This window comes from Pelecanus crispus, chromosome 5 (assembly GCF_030463565.1).
Source record: "Pelecanus crispus isolate bPelCri1 chromosome 5, bPelCri1.pri, whole genome shotgun sequence".
Lineage (NCBI taxonomy): Eukaryota > Metazoa > Chordata > Aves > Pelecaniformes > Pelecanidae > Pelecanus > Pelecanus crispus.
Window position 1 is genome coordinate 23,176,968 of NC_134647.1, and position 25,367 is coordinate 23,202,334.

Genomic DNA, 25,367 nt, shown 5'->3' on the forward strand with positions numbered 1-25,367 from the left:
AGCAACCTTCTTAAGGGAAGAAAATTGGAAGTGTGTAGTGTTACTTTTTAGCAGAATAGTTAGTGGAGCTGCTGTGGAGCTGCTTTGTCCATCAACTTCTTTCTCCCATGTTTTAACACAAATTTTGCATTGCAGTGGTTATTTTAGGAGAATGTGTAAAAATGTTTCCCAAGCCCACATGCGAGTGGATGATACAGCTGTTACTTAAGAGAGCTTATAGGAGTGAACCGAAGGCCTGTATAGTGGACCTGTTCTGTGTGAAGACACTCTATGACTTTGGAGAAGTTGTAGTCCTATTTTGGGGGACTGTAGTAAGGAAAAACTAGGAAGTTTGGCTTAAGAGAATCGTATGGCAGCTTGGACAAAGGCTTCCTGGGTGCATTTATACTGTGCTATGCATGCCATGTGCTTCAGAGTCTCACTTGAAAACTGTCTGTTTGTAATGTTCTGTCATTATTTTTTGTGGAGCTGAAACACAAGCAAACTATTGCTGAAAAAGTATGCTTGCGCTACTGAGAATATTCTTGCCAGTACCACTGAAGCTCACATAAGCACACGAACAAAAAAAACCCCCTCAACTATATGCACTGTGTAGAAGAGGGGAAGAGAATGCAAGCAGTCAGCAATAAGGCAATCCATAGGAATTGTTAAAAAATGTTACCAAGTCTTTAATTTAAAATATCAAAATGGAGATTCTATCCAATTGTAGTTTGCAGTTGTGTGTAACTAGTTATTTCAAAAGATGCACTTGCATACCCTTTCATATGGATTTTTTTCTTTGTTACAGTTCAGAAAATTATTTGTGCAAATTAAACGAGCTGTAATTCTTTCATAGCACGTTTAAGTGTCATCTGAGTTGGTGGCACAAAGCTCATTTTCTTGTTTTTAATGTACTTTGTAAGAAGTTGGTTACTTTTAATTGCACATGGTGGGATACATTTATCTCTTGATGAGTGCATGCCTTGCCTGTATGGTATTTGATGGTAAATTGTTTAGTGCCAGTCACTTTGTTTACACAGAAACACAACAATTGCAGTCTTGTAAGAGGGAACATTTGCCAGATTTGTGCTTTTCTTTATCAAACTGGAAACTGAGAATGCTGATAAAAATTCAGTGGGACTGAAGCACGGTCCTGTGGACAGCAAGATGTCCCCAAGCACCGGTGAGCTGTTGCTGCCTGGTGCGGCGCCGACTACTGCTCTTGCTGTCCTGGAATGGTTTCTTCCGTCAATGGCAGAGCTTTCCTGTTCCCAGCCTCACAGCAACCGCCTTGCGCTGTAGTCACAGTGTAGCTCAATGCCATCTTTGGCAGTTGTGTCACAGATCATTGGCTTTTGGCTTAGAGAACTGAACTGGAAGCATATTTGAAAGCAATACTTAGGTGTAGCAGAGGTGATCAAAACAATGCTCATGGTCTTCCCTTGCGAGTGGGGAAAAAAGTAGTACATTTAGAGGACAGCTTTTTCTGTCAGTACCCCAAACTGACCTTACTCCAGAGAATTTGTGAACCAAGACTGAAGGTAAAATGAGGTCAGGGAATACTGAAATGACTTCATAAGCATACCTTTAAGTGTATTTACAGGCTTGAAATAATTTCCAAAGGTCAGACATGCATTGACATATATTGACATTTTACTAATACCATACAGCCTATGTATATGTGGAATGCTGAATTTAGTATTGGCAGTAGCTTTCCAAACTTTATCAGAAAGAGACTGTTATTTGATGTGGGATTTTCTGGGTACAGCCATCAACTCAGAAGCACAAATTCTTACTGACAGTGGGTGGATATAATGTAAGGTTGTGTAGACACTATTGCCTGTAAAAGATGTGTTGCTGTCTGCTAATTCTTTGACACAGCCATAGTGTTTCAGTTGTTGCTTTTTGTTTGGTGGGGGGAGGGGGTGGTCCGAGAAAAGAAAGAAAAAAAAAAAAGGCTATGGTTACATTTTAACCCGTTGTTCTATCTGGTTGTCAAAATTTTAACCTGAAGCTTCTCACTTGCTACTTGAAATCCCACACTATGGACTTTTCTCGCAGTGCTCTTTGTCAGGTGCCCTGAAGAATTTGCAGTGATCCCCTAACAATATCTAATCTGTAATAGTGTCAGTCTGGCAAGTGGATTTTAGATTAATGTAAACATAAAAGAAGCAGTCCTTTAGCCGCCTTTCCTGGAACTGTTGATTCATTGTTGATTTATTGAAGCAAATAAAGTATTTTTGGACACATTCTAGGGGCATAGTAGACTCATTGCTTGTCTGATCGACAAAAATGTATATCCCTGCTTTTAGGACTTTCCTTAGAAAACCTAGAGATGTACATACTATGCTTTACCAAAGACCTCTCTTTTAAATCATCTACATATTCTCTCTCTACAATACTTGAAGAACAACTTTGTGAGAAAAGGCAGTAGTATTTTAGCAGCAGCCATGAGTTAATTTTTTGGGGGGTCAACTTAACCTGGAGGATACCAGTGACAAAATTAATCTTCACACTTCTAGAGTCAGTGTGATAGCGTAAAGAACTGTGACTTGAACTTGCATTCTTTTGCTGAAAATCATAATTTTCCTAATGCAATATTTAACTAAATCATTCAAGAAAATGCATATCAAAAAGTCTGGGAACTCTGCATTTGGCAAAATTTGAATTTGTACAATTCTGCAGTTGCCTAGCATAAAACTTTCAGCTTTCCATTTTGTTGCATATGTATTTTTAGTATAATTCTTATTTCTTGCCCTTGAACAATTCATGTTGTTAGGAACACCGTTCTAACAAAACTTGTGTTGCATAAAAGCAAAAGGTAATATTCACCTGTTTGGTTGGTTTTTGTTTTTTTTTAAAAAGCTATCATACCAAAATAAGTTTTCTAATTTTAGCATGAAATTTCACAAAAGGAATAGCAGTAATAATAGAAGTGGTGGGTTTAGATAGTAAAACTACATAAAGGTAAGGGTATGTTTTGTTAAAGAGTTAAATTAGTGTCCTTCCTTAATCATAAAAGTTATTGTTAAAATCAAACTAATAGGCAGTATGAGTAAGTTCAGAGGACAGATCTTAAACTGCTAAATATGCATATGATTGCTTTTAAATTTATATTTGTATTCATAAAAGTTCTAGCACTAACATTAGAAGCACTAAATAAACTGAACTAATGCAGCACCCTGACTTTGAATTGAAATTCTGTAACATGCAAAGCACTTAAGGAAACTTGCTATTTTTGGCAGGAAGTTAGACATTTCTACATGTCCTGTACATACCCCTATAAGTGTATATGTAAAGTAGTTAGTGTGTGGCTTTCGCCGTAACTGCTAATGAAAAGAATGGTTGGAAGGGTTGGAAAGAAGTTAGGCCTATTAATTTATGATCAGTGATAAGAGGAGCTAGCTGATAACTGGCTTCCTTCACCAGCTAAAAGAACTGTGGTTAATTATGATTCTATACAGGCACTGTTGTGCATGTAGTATTTAGCAGAGTATCTGGAAACCTCAGTCTTTTGGACATTTTGTAATTTATAGCTCCCAACAGGGAAGATGATCCAGTTGTCAGCTGGGAGGATGAGTTCTTGATATGAAATGTACAACTGGTGTATTAAAGTACTTCTCAGAAATAAATGCTTTTTTGCATATTTGATTAGTGTATTCCATGTGTCTGCCATGTGTGCTTCTTGCAGTATTACTTAGTGTCTTCTGTATTTAGAGTAGTATTCACTTCTAAGTGATATGGTGCAACCTGTGTGTAAATGTGCTTGTGAGTGTCAAATCTCCAGCCTTTTAAAGTGGTAGTACTGTTTGTACAGATTTACAAGGTATGGTGATTTGATGTCAGGACACTACCTCTTCAGTTAAATCAAGATCTACACATTTTTACTCCATGCTAAATTGGATTATAGTGTTGAGTTATAGATGGAATTAGAGCTTTTACTACAGAATAGCAAATGACAGTCTATACACGATCTATATACCGTAACATATATAAAAATACAGCCATGTAATGAAGCTGGTCTAGTGTCTTATCACTAATTTTTTTTCTAGTTGCAAACTTTGATCTTATACTTAGGCAAATACAACAGTCTCTTTTGTTTGTGTGTGTGTGTAATTACAACAGTTTTCACTAGTTACAGAAGAACTACCTGTTTGATTATGTGAATTTAAATGTAGTGGTAGCTACATTTAATAGCTTAGAGTCAGTTTAGAACTGAGTGAAAGAACAAGTTTTGATCAAAAAGTCACCTACACCAGTATCCCAGCCTCACAACCTGTCCGTGCTGGCAGCAGAGTGCGTGCTTAGGAGAAAGCAGGCAAGTGCTTTTCCCATTCCCTACAGTCAGTTTAGAAATGAGTGCTGGATACACACAGTCATGCTGCAGACATCTCTTTCCCATAAAGGATTAAAGACTCAGCCAGTGCCACAACTTCTCAGGACAGTATCCTTGTCTTCCATTGCATTCTCCAAAGTAAAAGTAAGTAGAAGACTGTCACAAATGAAAGGTACCCTCAAGATTGATTTTATTGTTACAGGCAGATGTTTTTAAACAGCTTACTCAATTTTATTATTTGCTCAGTGAGAATTTTTTTAAGCCGAAACATAAGGTTTGAATTAAGCCTGGAGGCCCAGCAGTACTCGAGGTACAGTACAGATGAATTAACAGTTTACATTCGGTTGTTACCTTGACTTCCTAGAAAGTGAATCTACTGCTTTGTTCCATAATAAAACTAGGGTAGTTAGAGGTACAGTTGCAAGCTATGGCTGTAAGGAGACATTGGCTAGCTTCTTATTCCTTAGAAGATACTTCTGTAGTTGTCAGCTGTATTTCTGAAGAAGAAAGAAGCAGTTTAAGTCTTACTGTATACTTGGCAACTACTGTACAATCAATTGTATATACACTGGTAGGTTGTAACTGAAACTAATGCAGAAATTCTGCAGTGATGTAATACTATGCTTTATGAAAGATTGTCCAATTTCTCCCTTGGCCGCTATGCCACTGTACCAGTTGCTGGATTTGTACTTTCCAGATCTTAGTAGTCTCGTACCTTTGCCCCTGTCTCTGGTCTGCTCAGTAACTATTGGTTGCTTCTTCCAGTATGTGTTGCTGCTTTCTAACCTTTGCCTGTTTTTCCCTTTACACAGAAAAGGAGTCAGACCAGGTGCTACTCATTTGAGGGGAGCAATTGCCATTATGTTAACAGAGGTGTAATGTTGAATTTTATTGGACCTGCAGTTCTGATATTCAAGCCCTTCAGCATTTAACAGAATTGTGCATTTCTCTGGATAATGTATTGGAGATGAGGAAACCCACAGAAAAAGAAAGTGCCATGCTGGTTTATGCAAGACAGTATCAACCAGCTGTGAACGGCTATGCTTTAAGACTGCTTTCTAGAGATTGGTTTAACAGATTAGAGGGCACATTTGAATCATTTATGTATCCACTTAGGTATCTAGTTCTTAGTACCAAAGGCCATGATACAGCAAAACAAAAAGAAGCTTCAACTGTAGTGGTGGCAGTGCAGGAGTGTATGACCACACATTACACGTTTACCAAAGCCTGTAGTGCAACTTTATTTATTTTTAAATAGAAAGGAATTAATTTAAGATAATTCCAAAGACAACATCTCATATGGTCTTGTCACACCTCTGGCCTTCACTTCAACTCCCTCTAAAGTCTTAGCCTTCAGAGATAAAGGATTTTTGTTTTGGGTTTTTTTGAGAGCTATTTAGAAGTAGTGAATTTTCCATCTCAAAGATGCACTACCAGGACAAGAAGGAAGATTACAGACTAGTTATAACACCAGTTATAGCCAGAAAGGCACAAGTTAGTAACAGGCACCTGAAACAATTTAGCTATCGAAACAGAACAAGTTATTTGACCTAACTTGACCAGTCAGCTTTAAAAGAAAAAAAAAAAAAAATCTTTTTTTTTCTTTTTCAGGAATTTTTTTTTTCTTTTTACAGAAAGTCTGTACTGGGACATGAAAATGTCCATCTTTAATAGTCCCATGGTGCCAACTCTTCTGTTCATGGGTAGTTTGTTTCCAAGGTAGGTGTCCTCTTCAAACTTCCTCAGCAAAGACTGTAACGTTAAAAGAACTTGAACAGAACTAGTAACTCCAACCTGGAACGCTACTGAACAGTGAAGGGAAAATGACCTCTGGTGGTCAGCTACACCAGCCTCCTGCCTCACATGGAACATCTATAAAGCCTTCACAGGTGGCGATTCCACCACCTCTGGCCATTCTGATCCAGTGTCATCACACTATGCTCCTGGTGAAGCAGGTTTTCCTGACTACTCAGCCTGATGTCCCATGTCACAATTTGTTATATCAATTACCTGACTCTGCAGAGGAGAGTTTGGCTCTGCTGTATTTGTAACTCCCCTTCAAGCAGGTGTAGGCTGTTAATTAGATCACTCCTTAGTCTCCTCCTTGCCAGACTCAATGAGCCCAGCTTCCTCTGTTTATGTCTCATCTCAGTCTGTTCAATAGCTTTCATCCGCTTCTATTTGCACAAGGAGTTGTTCTCTTACCCTATTCCCTGTCTTTTTCTTCCTATTTTCTTCAACATATATCATGAACATCAAACTGATTTTAGTCTTCTGTATTCCTGCAAGCAGCTTTCCGTTCTTGCCTTTCATGTAGGACAACTGTAAAAGACTATGAAACATTACCAAAATGCTTTGTCACTAAAAATTTTAGAACTTTTTCTGTATTTCTTCATGCTCTTAAAACACTTGAGGGTTTTTTTGCCTAGATTTATAGAGGATTACTAACTAGGGTTAGTCATTTAAAGCAAGCACACAAGGCACATGCATGTCAAAGTCAATGGAATGAAGTGACATTGTGATTCATGCTGGATTTTTTTCATGCTGAATTTGGGTAACTAAATCCATATTTAGCCAATGTGCTCTAAAATTATACAGGATTCCTACTTCACTCTAGGTGTACTGGAAGGAAGAGTTGCCTTCTGGTATTTCAGTTTGATATTTCTGTAGATGTTCAAAGTAAAAGGGGTATAAGCCCCATGGAAGCAGGCTGTAGATTTCAAATGCAGACATATGTAATCTGCAGAACAGAGCATTTATTGAAGCTGAGTAGGAAATGAGGCTGCAATCCACCTTGCTTCTTTCTTGCTGCTGTGCATGTAGACTAAAACCCATTTAATTCACCAATTGCATGGTAGTGAGCATGTGCAAATGTGCACTTCAGAACGTATTTGGAGCATTATCAAGCTCTGCAGATTTCAGCACCACTTCTGCTGTAGTCAGTGCTGCTTCTCAAGGCTCCAACTTCTGCAATCAAAAGGCTTTATTAAAAGTTTCCATTCTTTCTGCTTGCTGAAAAAAAGCTTGAAGTAGTAAAAGGAGCACTGGCTCAGAGACAAGGGAAATAAATTTTTCATTAGTGAACTAAGAAAAAATGTATTTTGAGACAATTTTGCAAGTTAATTGCCATGTCTCTGTTTTTTTTTTTTTAAATATATAATTTCCAAAATCAGTTACCCCAAGATAATTGGGGAGAACTCTCTGTGAATTTTAGTTGATAGTGCAGCAATGTTAGCATTTTAGTTTAGGTCAGAAGTGAGTTTTTGGAATGAGTCTCTTGATCGTTCCTATTTACTGTGCTTTGGTTCACATTACAGAGCAATCACAAACTTTTGGATGAAACTTAAACAGGAGGATGTGCTCCAACCAGTGATGGGCATTCAGCCCTGACACCAGGCTAGAGCTATTCTGGGCAAACCTCTGAAATGCATGCATCATGGGTGTTAGGTTCTCAGCAGCAACTTTCTCACTCCACAAATGAGCCCCTGACGGGCCATGCTAACTGACATGAGTAGAGAGAATCAGTCAGCGCCACCCAGCCATGTCCTGCTGTCCAAAACCAGTGCAGCAGCCCAGACTGCAGCAGGAGTGGCCAACCAAGACAATACCTGTGTCTGTGCTGGCTCTGAGGAGAGTTTTTGGCCCTAACCTCAGGCAGGGCTTTGAGGGGCACGCAAGCTGTAACACTCCTACACAATGCCAAGTGTTTGCTCAGCCCCTGAGCAAGCTGGGGGCTTGTGTACATTTGGCAGGAGGAACATGGATGTTATTACATCAACCATCCTTCCCTGCCTCCCCCCAGTTGTTTGGTTTTGGTTTTATTTTGTTTTTAAATACTGCATACGTATACGCTCTGCCACTCTTGCAGTTGTCCTAGTTAGGAAGACCACCTCTTGTTCCCTCCTTGGATACTTGGAGAGGAGAATAAAAATTACATTCAGTAATAGCACCAATTCAGTTACTGTCTTTATCACTGAAATGCTCGATCCTTACAAAAAGCAGCTTCTCTCTGAGCATCATAATCCAAATCTGCTTGCTTTTCCTGCTGGTTTTTTTTTTTGCCTGCTCTTTGGCCTGATGCAGAAAAGGGATGTTGGTTGATACTTAGTTGTTACTTGCCAAATATCATCCCTTCCCACTTCTCTCCCCTGCCTTATCCCCCACAAAAAGGGTACGCTGAATAACTGAGTGAACGTCAGCATCAGCTGCTGCTCTTTGGTGACCTGCCCAGAAGATACAAGACAGCAGTAGTGGCATGGTTGAAAAAATGGCGTAATGACACAGGACAGGATGTGATCTGTCATTGTTGATCTCTTTCTATTACCAGCCCTCCCAGGTAATCCTCCCCGACCAGCATGGGCCAAGTCAGCCTGGAAGAGGCTTCTGTTCCACTGCTCTGAGAGGAGGCTGGTCCCCAATATCAGCACCTGCACTGCACACAGGTAAAAGACCAAACAAAACATGCGCATCGCACCCACAGCAAGCTTCCTCTTTCTCTCCCACCCAGGAGATCTAGTACTATGGGTTTAGATGAGTGCTTCTTTCTGAAGGGGCTGACAGGGTACAGCTCTTCTATTTACCATTTGCTGGATCTGAATTTTCTGTACTTCAGTGTTTGCATCACACTGTCTTTGTTTCTTGGCTTTTTCCATTTCCAAGTAGATACGATCTGCTGTCATCCACTGACTACAATCCTTCTCATCTTCTGCTTTTTCCTCTCTCTCCTTTTCTACTTTCATCTTCATCTCTGTTTTACAAAATATACAAAAAAGGTAACCAAGGAGCTAGCCTGCTAAGCTGGAAGTCATACCATAACATACCAGGATATCCACTCAGATTACCTGAGGTGCTGCTCCTAACAAAGCCAGCAATCCCACTTCTACCCCCAACAGCAACAATTACTACTGGAACTGGTAGGCATTTCTTCTGGACTTTCTACTTCTTTTTCAAGTTTTAATTACAGAAAAATTGCTTGCAAAGTTCTGATTTTGCCAATATAAAAATTCAGAGTAGCATTTGTCACAAAATTAAATTGCAAGTTTGAATCTTAATGCTGGTAACCGTAGCCCTAGACACACCTATTCGTCTCTGCAACTTTTTCTCTTGTCAGATCAGCCATCATTTCTTTTCCTTTAATATAAGCCTTAATCCAATCATAATCTCTGTTGTCTTTTTGTTTCTCTTCAGTTTTAACTATTTTCTGTTCAGCTACGTACTCCTGTTTAAGTGGAAAAGTACTTTTATTTTCATGTAGAATGAGATTTTGGAAACATGAACTGGGAAAAAAAAATCTAGCAAAGACTTCAGGCCTAGCCTATAATAAGAGTTCTTCGGTTGTATCAGTGGAGAAGCTATAGGAGATAGAAACCCAGAGATGGAAGAGAATTCTCATGATCTACTTACCACAAACCACCACAAAAGTAAAATTAGTATGTGGTTGCAGCCCCAAGCGCAGTATCTTTAAGTTATATTCTTTCCTCTACTTCCCCACTGGCTGCAACTGTACTGCTCCCATCCTGCGTATCATTCACACAGTAAAGACTCCGAAAGGCTCAAACAGTAAGAGTCTGTAGAACCATAAAAATGTAAGGCACAAGGCATTTTGTAATCACACAGAAACAGCAGTTATGAGTATATATAGCTTTTATTGCATATACAAGGTTGGGGGCAAATGGGGTAAAATTTGTATAATTGATGTGAGAAGGAGTATGGGGGGAAAACAGCAAGTAGGGTTTCAGTGGGAATTCTTTCCCCTTACTCTCTCACATGCCAATGAAACATCACCATACCTCCACTTCAGTCTCCCCGCTCAAGCAGGCATGGGGAGGGAAAGGGTAGGTGTGGCAAGTAGGACTTGACTAATTTTCTAAACATCTACAATCACAAAGGGCAAAACAAGTTTAAAAGATACTGTTATGTTCGGACTCAGGCTACTCCCTCTTCCTAACAAAGGAAAATGGGCTTAAAACAGAGCAGGTATATGGAACCTGAATCCAGTTGTCAAGTCAAGGACAATCTCCTTGATGTCTGTAGCAAACTTTTTCCATCATAGACCAGTCAAAGCTCAGGTGCCACATTACAGCTTCCACGAGGCCTTTCTCAAAAGCACAGAGGAAAGGCATGGCCTGCAACTGGCAGGGTAGGCATATGAGCCAATGCTACTGAAGATGTCAGCCAGTAGGCCCATTTAGGTAGATGAATGCTATTGTTTCATTCCAGGCAGCCAAGGTGAAACAAGCATTTTGAGCTCTCTGCTTTCCTGTTACTTACATGATACAGCCTCTGGTGTTCAAGTTTTTCCTCCTGTTCCTCTTCCATTCTTCTCTGAATTTCCAATTGGTTCAATCTCTGTATTTCTTCTCCTTCTCTCTTGTCTTCTAGCTTGGCCAGATCTGCCTGATGCTTATGCTCCTTTATTCTGAATTAGAAAAAGGAGTTGAATAAATGAGCTAGGGACCGCCTGAACTAATGAACAGATACCGATTTGGCACATCTACAGGTACTTTAGCAGTAAAAAACCTGATACTTTGAAGTGAAACTAGAATGTCAGAGATGAAAAACAGAATCGTGGCTTTTAAAAGGCATCTGCAAATCCTTTGGCCAAAGCTCAGTCCTAGTGCAAGGGTGCTGGTTAAGCCTATACTAGCAAAAGCAAACGTGACCAGCATATGGATTCAAATATTAGATTGAATTTGATCAGCCTGTTTAATTGTTAGCCTGCTCCCTGTCCAAACTGGGCCTTTGCTGGCTAGCTGTCTTCCAAGCAACGCCACGGCACCATGCAAGACACGGCCATGGCTTGTCAGCCTGCGCTACCTGGATGTGTGAATGATTCCGGGCTGGGGGAAACGGCAATACTAAAGAGTTTTGCCTTAGGGAGACGAGCCACTTGCTCTTAGTGCCAGAATACAGATGGTCTTGTTTAATTTATTAGGATAGACATAGCCGCTGGCAACAAGAGACACTTCTGCAGCTGGAGAACAGTGTCACGGAGGGTGAGGAGAGGTGGGAGGTTTTCAGCCTGACCGTAGTGCGGGGAGGTTCAGAAATAATGGTTTCAAAGAAGCAAGCCCAGCAGCCACGGCGTCGCCTCAGCTGGGTTAGCCCCAGGTAACTCCCCTCCTGTCTTGCGGGCCCCCCACCGGCGGTGCAGACGGCTCCTGACGGCCCGGCGCTGGCCACGGGAAGATTCTGAACCCAAGCCCCGCTCCCCTCCCAACTCCTGAAGGCCCCGCCGCCGCCGGGCGAGCCCCGCCGGCCCCGCCGCGCCAGCTGCTCCCGGCCCGCGGCCCGAGCGCCGGCCGCGCTCCAGCTCCGGCGCCCGGCCCCTCGCCCGCCCTTCGCCGCCGCGGGCCGGCCCAGCGCCCGCCTCTCCGGGAAGCGGCAGAGTCTGCCGGGAGAAAGAGACGGATCCCACCGACGGTGACGGCCCGGCTGTCCCGGGAGGTCGGGGCTCGCTCTTCCGCCCCCAGAGAGGGAACAAAGGCGGCCACGGAGCGCCCCGCCCGCCCGCTGCCGGCCCTGACGGGGAGAACGGCAGCAGGGGGCAAGGGGGAAGGCCTGTACCGTGAGCCGCGGCTGTTCACGGCACGGCACGGCACGGCACAGCGCAGCGCTCCGCCCAGCCCCGCTCCGGGGAGCTGCCGGCGGGCACCGCCCGCTCCTTCAGGCAGGGAGGCCCGGCTCGGCCCGGCCCGGTGGCTGAGGCTCCCCCCTCCCTTCGCCGGCCCGGCCCGGCCCGGGGGGCAGAGCCGGCTGGAGCAGCGGCGGTCACCGCGGAGGCCCTGGCCCTCCTCCGCAGCCGGTTCGTGAAGTACCCGTGTCCCTGTAGCGAGGCTGTACCCGGTAAGAGGCTGTAACGCCCCCCCCCCCGCCTTTCTGGGCTTTCTGCTCCGAGCTCGGCGGCTTTTCCTCTCCTCCGCTGTTTGCGTCTCCTCTGCGCGGCCGGTGCTGCGGCGTTTTGGCTCGGACTGGCTCTGGGGACTGCTGCGTCTCACACATAACCTTCGCCCCGCCAGGCCTGCCTGAGGCTGGGGTTGTTGGAAACTCGCCTTTACCCATTACCTGACCTGAAAAGGTGGCCCCTGGGTGCTGTTTTCGCGGAGGAAAGAGGCGAAAGAGGCCGGGAAGAGGCTCCTCGAGGAGGTGACTGCTGCACTCCTGAAGGAGCGCATCCATCGTCCATCCAGCTGTTTTACACTGCAGGGGAGGTAAAACCAGCTCTGCTTGGTGCTCAGCTTGCAGGAGGGACCTCGCCTCCGGGGTAGCTTCCCATCTTGCTCAAAGGCCTGTGCTTTCTTCAAAGCCTGTTGCTATCTGTAAGCCAGGCTGAGAAATTTGAAGGCACACAGAAGACACGTTTTCCAAACTGAAGTATTCTCAGGCATCCTTTGTATAAAACTCTCCTAATTTATTTTTAGAACTTGGGTCATTTTCTAGTTAGGCCAACAGACTGGCAGCTGGGATGCTGGAACAGAAGGTTGTGTGCAGCAAAGCGAAGCTTCAGGTTTCTTGGACTCTGTTTTCAGTGGGCCCCAGAATAGGGGGATACCCTGTTTAGACCCCAGGATGCTTGTGGAGGAAGCCATTACAGGAAACCCTAACTGTCCAAGGCAGGAACATAATGGTAAAACTTCAGCAAAGAAACTAAGCTTGAGGAGTGAGGTGTGTGTGTGACTTTGGTGTCGGAGAGTAAGACAGCTGAGGAATCTGAGAAACAATTTTAGATCTAGATCTGTGTACTGCAGATTGAATCATTGTTAGTCTTTTTGAAAGAACAGCCCAACTACGTTGTTCTTGTTGCCATGCTCTTTTTGTAGTAGTTATTTACAGCTATATTGGGACCTATTTGTCTCCTAGGTGACTTTTTAAGGGCTGTGATCAAATAACATTTGTGTTTTCATATAACTAATTTATAGAGTGACATTTATTTTACAGAGTTAGTTGTAACATGCTATAAAAAATCCAGTACCATAACTATTCTAACTTTCACATGTATTAGGTTGTTCTTTCTTCCCCTGTAGATAATGTAAAGTTGTTTTGGTTGTTTTCTATTATGGGGAATACTTAACGGGAAGTGGGCTAGTGAAAAATGTGACCTTTTGCACTGGGAATTCGTATCCTAGGCCTGAAAAACCTGGGACAGTGAATTTTTAGAATAATGAATAATAAAAATATAACAGTAATAGTGAGCTTTTGGCTGGAATGGGTTACATTGATGGTCAATTATATATCATGCACTTCTGTCTCAAGTTTAATAAACTAACTTTCATGAAAACAAGCTGGGGATTTTTGAGAATATAACCAGTTCTCCGGCAATTTTTTTTTTTTCAAATGGACTTCCAGATACATAGCATATATTCGATGTAGATCACTTACAGTTTAACTCTGCCCATAAGGTTCAAAAAGGTATTTTCTTTGACCACATGAAAACTGCTTCTGCCTTTCCTTGCTGAATAGTCTCAACAGTATTTCATGTTTTTAACTTTTTGAGCAGTAGTATAGCTACAAGGTAACTGGGTCCCAGCACCATCCTGTGCTTGAAAACTAGTATTTATTCCTTCTCTTCCTCTGGATTTTCCAGAGGCTTGTGTCCAAGTCCTCTTCCATCTTTGGATGCTTTGAGAAGAGGATAAAGATGATGTGTAGTCTTGGACTCTGATTCAATTACTTGCTTTGCATAGCTCTGAAATTCACGCTCCTTACAAAGTGCAATAACCTCTCTCTGAGCATCGTAGTCCAAATCTGCTTGCTTTTCCTGCTGTTTTCTTGCCTGCTTTTCAGCCTGATGAAGAAAAGGGAATAATAAAGCTTAGTATTTTTTTTACAACATAACTGTCCCCTAAAACTTACAGAGGGTAAAAGCTTACAGGAGATCTGCGGTGATGTTAGTTGATACTTGTCAAATATCATCCTTTCCCACTTCTCTCCCCCAACCCCCCGCCCTGAAAAAAAAAAAAAAAAGGGTACATTAAATAGCTGAGTGAACATCAGCATCAGCTGCTGCTCTTCGGTGACCCGCTCAGAAGATATAAGAGAGCAGCAGTAGTACATAACAGTAGAGGACAGGATGTGATCTGTCATTGCAAACCAGCCTTGACTTGCACCTCTGCTCTGAGAGGAGGCTGGTCCCCAACAGCAGCATATGAGGACCATATGTGATTTAAAAAACAAAACAAAACCAAACCTGAAATAAACAAAAAACCCCAAACAAAACACAGCAAGCTTCCTCTCTCTCCCTCTTCCTCTCAGGCAGGAGCTAGTGCTGTTGGTTTAGATGCATGCTTCTTTCTGAAGGGGCTGACAGGGTATAGTTCTTCTATTTACCATTTGCTGGATCTGAATTTTCTGTACTTCCATGTTTGCATCACGTTGTCTTTGTTTCTTGGCTTTTTCCATTTCCAGGTATATGCGGTTCTGTTCCATTAACTCATTAAGTTCTTTTTTACCCTCTGCTTTTTCCTCTCTCTCCTTTTCCATTTTCATCTTCATCTGCATTTTACAAAATACACAAAAAAAGGTAACCAAGGAGCTAGCCTGCTAAGCTGGAAGTCATATCTTTCAGCAGAAGCAGCCCTGTATCAGTGCTCTGATAAGCATGGCCACTGTGGATAGCCAGTGTCCAAGCCCAGGGTTTTCAGCAGCCCTGGCAAATGTGTACCCAACATGGAAATGGGAGAGAAGACCCCAGGAAAGATGTCAGCAGACCTGATGAAGCATGCTGACGCATGGCACCAGAGCCACCAACTGTGATCTGGGCCAAGCTCCTCGGTTGGAGTAAGCAGGAATAAGAACAGGCTAGGTTTCTTACCACAGTGGCTCTATGTTCAGCAATAGATTCAATGGCTGCCTTTTCTTTTGCTTCTTTCTCTTTGCATTTTTTTTCTTGTTCAGCTTCTTTTTTTGCAATGTCTCTAGCAAGACGATCATCTTCCCTCTTTAACGCCTCACTCATTTGTACAGCTAATTGGCTAACGATTTTGTCCTGATGTTCCTGTGTTAGTCTGCAGAAGAACATGAGCTGCTATAACATACCAGGGTACACACCTGGGTCTACCTGAAGCATTACTGCTACCAAACTCAGCAATCCCGCTTCTCGTCTTCTCTTCTCTTGCCACACGGGCCAGCCCACCCACCCAACACCTTGATCTCCTTGATTTCCTCTGGTTTTATTTTTTTAAAATGATCTGATTTAGCAAATAAATGTTCCCTGTATTCTTGTAACACTAGTTTTCTGTTGCAAAAATGAGCTGGATCACTCGGGGAGGAGTCTGCCTAGCATCTTGCCATCAGGAGAGAAACGTTGGGAGTATTGGCCAGAAGTAGGAAGAGAAGGAAGCTCTTACATTGGCTCAATGGTATCTTCATGTTGCATCCTCACTGTCAAATTGGTAAACCATCTTCCCTTAATAATAACCCAATGCAAGTAATTAATATAGGTGCCTAGTTAAGAAGTCAAATTATTTTTCTTGATCTGACTCAGGCAAATATAGCTTATGCCCCAAAATACTTTCGTCAAGGATTTTAATTGTCTTTAATTGTTGAGGAGGTGGAGGCTTGGCAGGCCATACGGAAAATCACTGTTCCTAACACACTGGTGTAGAGCTTTGCACTTCTGTAAGTCTTTGTACTTTGAAGGACGGAGAGATTGCTCCCACACACACCTATTACTAAGGGACCTGTGAAAGAATTTCCTTTTTCTCCTGAATTCCCTACTCCCCCTATCAGTAGAATTTAATTTTTAGAATAACTGTGGTTTGTGTTACATCATCAGTCTAAAAGATTTCAATATGACTACAGTATAATTTTTAGTTTATTTACAATTTATACTCTAGCTTTGTACCTACCTACGCATTTCAGCTTCTTTCTTTTTTATCAGCTTGGCAATAGTTTCCTTTGCTTTAAAATGAGCTTTAATCCGATCATCTTCTTCCATTTGTTTTTGTTCCTCTACTGCCTTGATAATTTTCTGATCAGTTACATACTCCTGCGTGGGCAAAATGGTCCTGATATAACTGATGAAGTTCAGAAAAGTTGGGTCTAGGGTAGCAACTTAAAAGAATCACTCCCTATTCTCTCTCTTTTTGTTTCTTTCAAAGAGAGAAGAGAGGAAAGAGATTCTCAGTACTTCCACTTACTTCTGCCTCCCCGTTCAAACATGCATGAGGAGGAGATGGTAAATATGAGGAAGGAGAAGGGGAATTGAGCATTGAACAGCTGGTTCTCCAGCTGTTACACAAACAAATTGCTGTGCAATGCAGTGAGCATTATCCCTTGCTCCCATTCGCACATGTGGGAGAGGGGGATGTTGAGAGGAATGGGACTGTGCAACCCCCACCAACACATACACAGCCTGTGCTGCTCCTGGCCCACATCATCCAAAACTATCCCACTCTGAGAGCTTAATCCAAATCATAGCTGAAGAAGAGTTTTCTCTAATTTTAGATAAAAAAACCAACTGTCTTCTGTATGCTGGCCAGAACTATTCTGAGGCAGGTCTAGTTTGCATTTAGCAATATGCCTTTAAAGGTGAAGAGAGAAGGCAGCATGTCTTGACTAAATTTCTAAACCTCTCCAATCATAAAGGGAAAGACAAGTTAAAAAGATACTCTTATGTTCAGACTCAGGCTATTCCCTTTTCCTAACAAAGGAAAATGGGCTTAAGCCAGCAGGTACATGGAACTTAAATCCAGTTCTCAAGTCAAGGAGAATATTCCTTGATGTCTGCAGCAGACTTTTTAATCATGGACCAGTTGAAGCATCAGGTGCCAACGTCCCTTCAGGCAACAGAAGGGACGTGCCTCCACGAGGCCTTTCTCAAAAGCACAGAGGAAAGGTGCAGCCTGCAACTGGCAGGGTAGGCATATGAGCCAATGCTACTGAAGCTATCAGCAGACCTCCTGTTGCCAGTAGGCCCATTTAGGTAGATGAATGCTATTGTTTCATTCCAGGCAGCCAAGGTGAAACAAGCATTTTAAACTCTCTGCTTTCCTGTTACTTACATGATACAGCCTCTGGTGTTCAAGTTTTTCCTCCTGTTCCTTTTCCATTCTTCTCTGAATTTCCAACTGATACAATCGGTTCAATCTCTGTATTTCTTCTCCTTCTCTCTTGTCTTCTAGCTTGGCCAGATCTGCCTGATGCTCGTGCTCCTTTATTCTGAATCAGAAAAAGAAGTTGAATAGACGAGCTAGGGACTGCATGAACTAATGAACAGATACCGATTCTGCAAAACCATAGGTACCTTGCACTGAAGGATGTGATGCTTTGAATTGAAGGTGGGTGGATTATCAGAGGTGAAAAATAGTGTCATTGCTTGTCCTCAATCCTCTGACCAGAAATTAGCTATGATATGCTCATAGATTGTAGTCTAGTGGTAACAACTTTTATCTGGATGACCCGTTAGCACCACTGCATTCATAACATTTTGGCCTATCTCTGCAGCATCCTCAGTGAACAAGATTTTCCCAGTAAGTCCCACCATATCTATGCTTCTGCTTCTGGGCATTCAAGCAACAGCTTAAACTGGTAGTGTTCTATACTAAGTTCTGCAAGGATTTATGTGTTGGACCTGGAATATGTGAGACCAGACTTTGAACCCTTCCTCTGCCTCAGGGAATTTGATTCCTTCTATCAGACCACAGGGCCAGTCCTATAAATACCGCTGGGGACCCCTCCGTAAGGTTTCTGTGAGAGCCAAAAGAAAGAATGGAGGTGGCGGTGATGTGTTCTCTGGAATCTAGTTACAGAAGATCTGGTTTAACCTTTTCCTTTTCTGGGACCAAAACTGAGTTAAAATACACTTTCAGTGACAACTTTTGAACAGTGATTTGACTAAAACCTATGCCTACCAGAGGCGATTTTACATGCGGACTGTTGGCAAATAAAAGACACTGCACATCACAGCTTTTCCCTTTTGTGCAAGGTCTTTTGTGGCGCTCTGCATTTTTCTTCTAAAGTGTCACATTTGTGAATCAAATTATTAGTAAGTTTCTGTAAAAACCTTATAGAATGTGTTTGTGAGAAGAGAGTTTAAGTAAATAATAAAGTAGGGTTACTTTTGATTAATTAGTACTTACTGTTGCAGCTGATCTCTGCGTAGTGCCTGTTGACTCATGTAACGCTGATGTGCCTTTTCTTGCTCTCTGACAATAGCTTCTTTACGTTCAAGTTCGTTTTCTTCATCCTTCTTTTTGTTAACATCTGACTTTAACTTTTTAAATTCAACTTGAGCATCTCTTTCTTTTAGGACCTCAGCAAGTAGAAGTGCACTCTGCAAGAGAATATTTAAAGTGATTTGCATGTTCAGAAGTACTTAAAGAAATTCAGTACAATTTGAATTTAAAAATTGTAAGTTGTCAACCAACATGCAACCCTTTCACTCTTCCGTTCTGATAGTATAGGTAGGTTTTTGCACGATCAATAGCCTCCTTCCGTTTTGCTGCTTGGAACTGTTCTTCTTCCAAATCAAGTAGCTTTCTTTCTTCCTCTTCCCTTTCTTCACGTAATTGTCTGGCTTTAAGTTTCCGCTGTGCCAGGCCCTACAGTGCAGATAAAGTTAGAAATCACATTTAAAGCACATGGATTAAAAATGTGTAAACCATTCTAAAGGTGATGTACTCAATGTTTGTTTTTTTTTTTTAATTTCACATTTTAGCTTTAACTAAAAAATTTAAATGTTGATGTTAGATGTTAAATGTATTTAAGTGGAGTTTATTTAAAACACATATTTAAAAGCAAATGTTAAACAAGGGGAGTACAGCTAGAAATGTTACCATGAGTGGTTTTGCATATATGAAAATGAATCCCTTTGTTTACAAACGTATCTTGTACTTACCATAATGGTATTGGGCCAGTCTTTTACAGCTGCTTTGGAGCGTAAGTGCATTTCTTCCCGTTCTTTCTTCTCAGCGAGGATACGTGCTGCTTCTCTAGTTGTTCTGCCAAGATTGTCCTGAATCCTTTCCCATTCTGCTTTTGGCAATACAATTGCCTGATGAAGATCTTCATTTCGAAGAAAATATCCATCTAGAACGTTATTTTCTTCCAAATGACGTGACGCTGTGCAGAGGGAAGAAAGGATACTGAGGTTACTTGACACCAGAAAATCCTATATTCAAACCTGCATCAGAATTTGAGTTCCTGCATAGTAACAGCACTATGTTATCCTAACAGGAACTCTCCCCATCCCAGTACCCCAGAGCTAAGACAAGGGTATCTGTATCTGTAGTCTAACTACAGCCAGTGTGTGTACTTGGGCTGTGGCTGAATGACTTAACTGTTTGTACGTCCCCTTCCCTGTTTGTATGTATGTACAGGGTTTGGCTTGTGGTACCTAACACTTTCCAGGCAGTACTTGAGCATGATTCTGAGAACAGCAGAGACCAGAGAATATTCCCAAAAGTAAAGGGGCAATATTGGTGAAGCCATTTTTCTGGCTGGATGAGGCAGCAGTTTTGGCACAGGCTGTGCCTTACCACCCTTGCCCTGTGCACTCATCGTATTTACTAAAATAGATCTGGCTTGTAGAACAGTTTCTTGATTTGTTGGAAAGATTAGCATTTCTTTCATGTATTAGGCTTGCATATGCATGTACATGCATAAATACAGCTTTTCTAGGTGATCGCTAGGCTTTGTGAAATGCCCTTCAAACTGTCACCAGTATTTTTGAAGGAAATGGCGCTCCGTACGGAGGGGCGTCCTGTTAGAAATTCTCCTTGTTCATCTATCTGCAGCAGACTGACATGCCGTGTCTAAACTGTAAGGAGGCTTTCTCTTACAGCGATACTTATGTCAAAGTCTGTTTTTCAGATGCAGTTGCTAATCTGTTTGTCTTATGGTGAGGACCAGACCTGATCTTCTCCCTCTGTCCAAGGGGAAGGTAGCCTTGACAAAAGTAAACGTACGCTGACACACTGCTCCCTACGGACGGGGAACTGCCAGGCACCCGGTTCTTCTCTAACTTCCAGCTGTTGGATGATACTGTACCTCCACTGGTTTCAGGTTAGTTCTTTCTAGGTAATTCCAGAAACAGCCTGTCTTGTCTGCAGCCGGGAGAGCAGGGGGGAGGCACGGGGAGAGTCACCCTGCACACGGGGCCGAGGAACGCCCCTACAGCCTCCCGGAGCCGTCTGCAGCACTGCCCTCCCCCCGGGTCCCGGTGCCCGCGGGGGAGCCCCACTCACGGGCCAGCCGCTGCCGCCTCCCGCGGGGGAGACCGGGCCCCGCCGCCGCCGCCGCCATGACCCCGGGCCGCGCCGCCGGTGTGCGCGCGCTGTTGCCAGGCGACCGGGAGTCACGTGACGGCGTGGCCTGGGGTCAGGTGGCGAGCGGCGGGCGGGGCTCGCGCGGAGGGAGCCGGGAGCGAGGCGGCCGTTGGCGGGGGTGGCGCGCGGGCCCCCCGCGGGCGGCAGCGGCCGGGCCTCGCCTCGCCTCGCGCCTTTCCCTCACGGGCTTTGGGACCGCTGCCGAGACCCCCGCGCGGTGCTGCCGCCCGCCGTCCCCCGCGCCTCTGCCAGCTCCTCGGGCGCCACGGTGCCCCCGCCGGGGTGGCCGCTCTGCTTTCCCCCTCGGCCCGGTCGTTGTGCGCCGGTTGGGAGGGGGCTGTTCATGTGGCTGCGCGGCCTGCTGGCTGCGGGCGCTGGGGAGCAGGCCTGAGCCACGCCTGGGGCTGGGGAAGCGGTGGCGTTACGGGTGTGAGAGAACTTGCCTGTGAGGGAACGGCGCCAAGTACCAGATGAGGTGTCTCCTGCTCCCAGGGATTTCCGTAGCCCGGAGGTGGGCTGCAGGTACTGAAGTTGCAGGACTACAGCAAGCAGACCGATTTTTTTTTTTTTTTTTGGTCTTTTTTCCCCCCAGCTCCACAAATGGCAGTATGTATTTTCGTTGGCTGCTTTGATTTGGTGTGTCCTTGTTAAAAAGACTGGCTCCGTCTGTTCAGTAGTGGTTTCCTTTCGAAATACCTCTTAAGGTGTTTTGCCAGGAGAATACCGGTTTGGTTGCGCTGGCAAGCGATGATGGAGAAATTGAGAACCGTTGGTGAAACTGATGGTGCATAAGTACTGGAAAGCTGACTCTGTGTTAGCAAGTATTAGTAACTACACAGTGTGAGTTTAGATACATACAGAGGTTTGAACTTGAACTTTGACCTTTACGGACTGCTTTTTTAGCTTCAGCCCAACTTCCCATAGCTGTAGTGGCCATAAATAGTTTACTTTGCTTAGATATTTATCCTAATGCTTCATTTTCTTGCACTATTTTTCTCTTCTGAGCACAAGATGAGGGTAGGAGTGCAGTTTGTATAAATAATTCTCTTTTTTTGTTTGTTTTGGAAGCTATTTTCTGACAGCTATGAAATTTCTGTTGGTTTTTGATTTTGACCATACAATCATAGATGAAAATAGTGATACCTGGATTGTGAAATGTGCTCCTGAGAATAAACTTCCTAATGGATTAAGAAACTCCTACCGACCAGGACACTGGACAGAATATATGGGCAGAGTCTTTGTCTACTTGGGAGACAATGGCGTCAAAGAAGATGAGATGAAAAGAACTATGACAACAATTCCTTTCACTGCGGGAATGGTAGATCTTCTTGGTTTTATTGGCGAGAACAAAGAGTTGTTTGACTGCATAATTGTTTCAGATTCTAATACAGTATTTATTGACTGGATTTTGAAAGCTGCTGACTTCCATAAGGTGTTTGATGAAGTGTTCACAAACCCTGCAGCATTCAGCAGTACTGGCTATCTTACTGTACAGAACTTCCATGCTCACCATTGTGCAAAGTGCCCTAAAAACCTTTGCAAAAGGAAAGTTTTAAAAGAATTTCTAGACAAACAGTTGGAGCGAGGAGTAAGTTATACACAAATTGTATATATAGGTGATGGTGGGAATGACTTATGTCCAGTAATGTTTTTGAAGAAGGATGATGTTGCTATGCCCAGGCAGGGGTATACTTTGGAGAGAAAGATTTCTCAGCTGGCCCAAGATCTCAGTCCTGTAAAGTGTTCTGTTCTTGTTTGGTCATCTGCTACTGAAATTATGTCTTATCTGAAAGTGCTTATAAAGGAATAATTCAAATGATAAAAGGAAACTAATACAGTTTTATTTTTGTCTTCCTGGGAGAAAAAAACCTGTGCGTGTATGAAAGCACAAAATCATCAAACTGGGCTGTCATCTGGACTTACGTTTTGTAAACACAATATAAAACTGTTTATGTTCAATCTTGGCAGTAGTGGGAAAGTGAAGTTAAAATGGCTTTCTAACATAGTACACATTCCAACATAAGTGGAGAAGTGGGGTTGCAAGAGGAATTGCCGTTATTCTTCCTCTTCCCCCTCCCCCACCAAGCCTTTACCGACTACATAACTGACCTTTTCTGTTCCACATGCTTGAGGGAAGGAGTAGGATTAGCGTGCAAAAGAATGAAATTCATTACTTACAAAACAGTAGGTGCCAGGAGCATGGTTCTGGAACTGTCGGCTCTTACACTTCTTTGATCAGGATAAATGTTTAATTTTGTAAATTATTTGGTATGCTTGTAATCTTGTTTGATCTGAAGATGCATTTATATTTTCAATATACTAAATATTTTACCAAACAAAATTGCTTTTTAATAGTTTGTATTATCTTGTATTGTAAAGACAATAAAAGTTACTGTCACTGACAAAAGCAACACACCCAATTTGTGTGATGTATTCTGCTGGCCTGTGTGTCATCGGGCACCTGTTCTTGTAAGGGCCTGGAGAGACAGAACACAAGTGTAGGTGCCAGCCTTTGGGTAACACCTTCATTTATTTTGTTGGTCAGACCCCTTCCCTCCTGGAGAGCAGTAAGGATGTTGCTATTCTGTTTAAAGAAAGGTCACTCTCCCATTCTCCTGACCACTGCCCTGACAGAATGCTACTGCCACTCTGTATAGAGCTAACGCTGGTTTGATCTTCTGTGCTGACAGCTCTGAGTCAGCCAGGTGCTTTTTTCTGGCTGGGTTTCTGCTGCAATGCACAGGCCCACAGAATGGTGCATATGTATACATGTTTACATTGATTTTACCTATTCAGTCTTGTCCATATCTATAGTATCATCTTCTCTTACAGGCTGGAAGGGAACATCTATGTCCATTTTAACTTTTTAACAGAATTGTTCTGTCTTTAGACAGCTTAAGGAATTGTTTGTGAACGTGCAGTCTTTACCACTCACAGTGAGATGAGCCCCAGGAGCTGGGCTATGTGTATAGAGAGATTAAAAATAAGTCTCATTAAAGTTAAATAGTGTATTTTCATGCCAAACATTTTCCTTCTTATAGTCCCACAAAAGGTCCAAAATGATGATGTAGCCCGCTATTGAACTGATGTCTATTTTAGCTTAAGTGCCCTAATAACAGACATTAGTCCAACTTCTGCAGCACTTCGGTTGCAGATGTCCAAGATGTAGCTCAGCAGCCTGCAATTGCTGTAGCTGTCTTCCTCTGTTTTCTGTGCAGCATTGTTCTCATTCTCTTACTGACATGTGATATTGTCACTACCTTCTTTTTCTCAGTTGAAGATTTTTAGGAGTGGTCTTGCCTGTTTTCAGGCTGGTAGTGTATGTAAATTAAGATTTCCTTTGATTACTTCCTTGTTAATGGTCCTGCTTTTAGCCCTTTACCTACTTGAATGAATTGTAGAAGGTTGCTTTGAACAGTCTGTTGTCTAAGATGTCTGGAATAGCATACTTGAGTTCTCAGGAGCATTGCTTTAATGATGGGTATTTGATAGGTGCCCGAGATGTTTGGATTAGAGATCTTACCCTATTGTCTTGTTCAAGGGCACGAAGACAGCATCTGAAGAACTGGTGGGTCTCAAGTTGTGACGGGTTTAAGTTGTCTGATTTACAGGTCATACAAAAGAATGGCAGTAGCTGTTGCACAGTACAATTTTGTATGGCTACTTCCCCCCACCCGCCCCAGTTGTGTGTCTCCTTCATTTTAGATGTGCTGCTTAATGTCCCAGCCGGTCTCTTCTGTGCTTTTCGGAACTCAGTTGTGAGACAGCTTGCTTTCAGTTTGTCCACAGATTTCAGTTAGTGCTTACTTAAAAACAAACAAAAAACTAGTATATGAATAATTATTCAGTTTTTTCTTCCTCTTATATTAACTATTGTTCTTTTAGCCTGAAGGAACCTACCTTGTAGTTTGCTGTGAGAGTGAGAAATGGAGTGAGAAATTCATGTTCATGCAAGGGGTGTTCCTTGTGGTTTTGATGAAAGTACTGAAGCAGGAGTTGAGAGTAGATTAAGCAAAGCAGACTACTTGAAATACTAGCAATTAATGATCTAGTCGCTTCAAGTAGAGGGTAGAGCTGATGCTATTTGCTAGACAAAATGCATGCTGGAGACAGAAGAAATTTTTCAGTTTCTTGAAAATTGGTAGGTAGGCCATTAAGCTATTAATATGAGGTCCTGGGGTTTGTTTTTTCCCCTCAATAAAAGAGAAGACAGAACTTTTCTGAAGCACCACAATTACCAAATTTTTCCACATATGGGTGTAAGGGAGGGGGGATGAGTATCTCAAAAGGGTGAAGCTGGTTTAAGCTGGTAACCCAGCCAAAAGAGAAAGGGAGAAGCTCCTTGAAGGGCCGCGTGTTCAGTACCTGATGCTGCTGACCTCCAGACTTGCTGGTGGTTTAAGTCAACATGCTCTCTGGGAGGGAGATGACTTAGGTAGATGTTATGAAAAGAAATGTATAATGGAACGCATATGTGTATATGGGAAATTTTCTGTGTGGTAACAGATCTGCTGTTGTACACCAGCTACTATGAAGAGTACTTGGCCTTAGTATTATGTGCTAGTAGGATGGCCAAGACCTGGGAGAAGTTCCTGCTTGTCCATGGGAAGCTGATGAAATGGAAAGTTCAAAACCACAGCAAAACAAAGCTGTTGGCATGGGGATGTATAAACAGACTCAGGGCCGTACAAGGGAATGCTCCAGGGAAAGAAATGGAGTGAGTAATGTAGCTGAGGGACAGGCCCGGGTCAGAGACGCAGGGCTACTGCTAGTTCCTGGGTTACACC

General features: G+C 42.9%; 2 protein-coding genes across 2 annotated transcripts; one reads left to right on the plus strand and one right to left on the minus strand.

Annotated features, from left to right (window-relative positions):
* Nucleotides 1-13,821: 13,821 nt before the first annotated feature.
* CFAP210 (cilia and flagella associated protein 210) lies at nucleotides 13,822-20,557 on the minus strand. Its single transcript, XM_075710434.1, has 9 exons — nucleotides 20,430-20,557; nucleotides 19,152-19,407; nucleotides 18,682-18,855; nucleotides 18,394-18,587; nucleotides 17,317-17,473; nucleotides 16,162-16,301; nucleotides 15,126-15,318; nucleotides 14,642-14,806; nucleotides 13,822-14,099 (listed from the first exon to the last, which is right to left on the minus strand). Exons 1-9 carry the CDS (start codon nucleotides 20,555-20,557, stop codon nucleotides 13,869-13,871), a joined length of 1,638 nt encoding a protein of 545 aa, XP_075566549.1. The 3' UTR covers nucleotides 13,822-13,868.
* Nucleotides 20,558-21,442: 885 nt separating this feature from the next.
* Nucleotides 21,443-22,973, plus strand: PHOSPHO2 (phosphatase, orphan 2). Its single transcript, XM_009486379.2, has one exon. It carries the CDS (start codon nucleotides 21,665-21,667, stop codon nucleotides 22,388-22,390), a length of 726 nt encoding a protein of 241 aa, XP_009484654.1. The 5' UTR covers nucleotides 21,443-21,664; the 3' UTR covers nucleotides 22,391-22,973.
* Nucleotides 22,974-25,367: the final 2,394 nt, after the last annotated feature.

Excerpts from the sequence above, each read along its gene's own strand:
- CFAP210 (XM_075710434.1), bottom strand. The coding sequence starts at position 20,557 with ATGGCGGCGGCGGCGGCGGGGCCCGGTCTCCCCCGCGGGAGGCGGCAG. Across the intron at positions 18,588-18,681 it reads GAAGAGTGAAAGGGTTGCAT|AGTGCACTTCTACTTGCTGA; the intron begins GTTGGTTGACAA and ends ATTCTCTTGCAG. Across the intron at positions 15,319-16,161 it reads AAAGAAGCTGAAATGCGTAG|ACTAACACAGGAACATCAGG; the intron begins GTAGGTACAAAG and ends GTTCTTCTGCAG.
- PHOSPHO2 (XM_009486379.2), top strand. The coding sequence starts at position 21,665 with ATGAAATTTCTGTTGGTTTTTGATTTTGACCATACAATCATAGATGAA.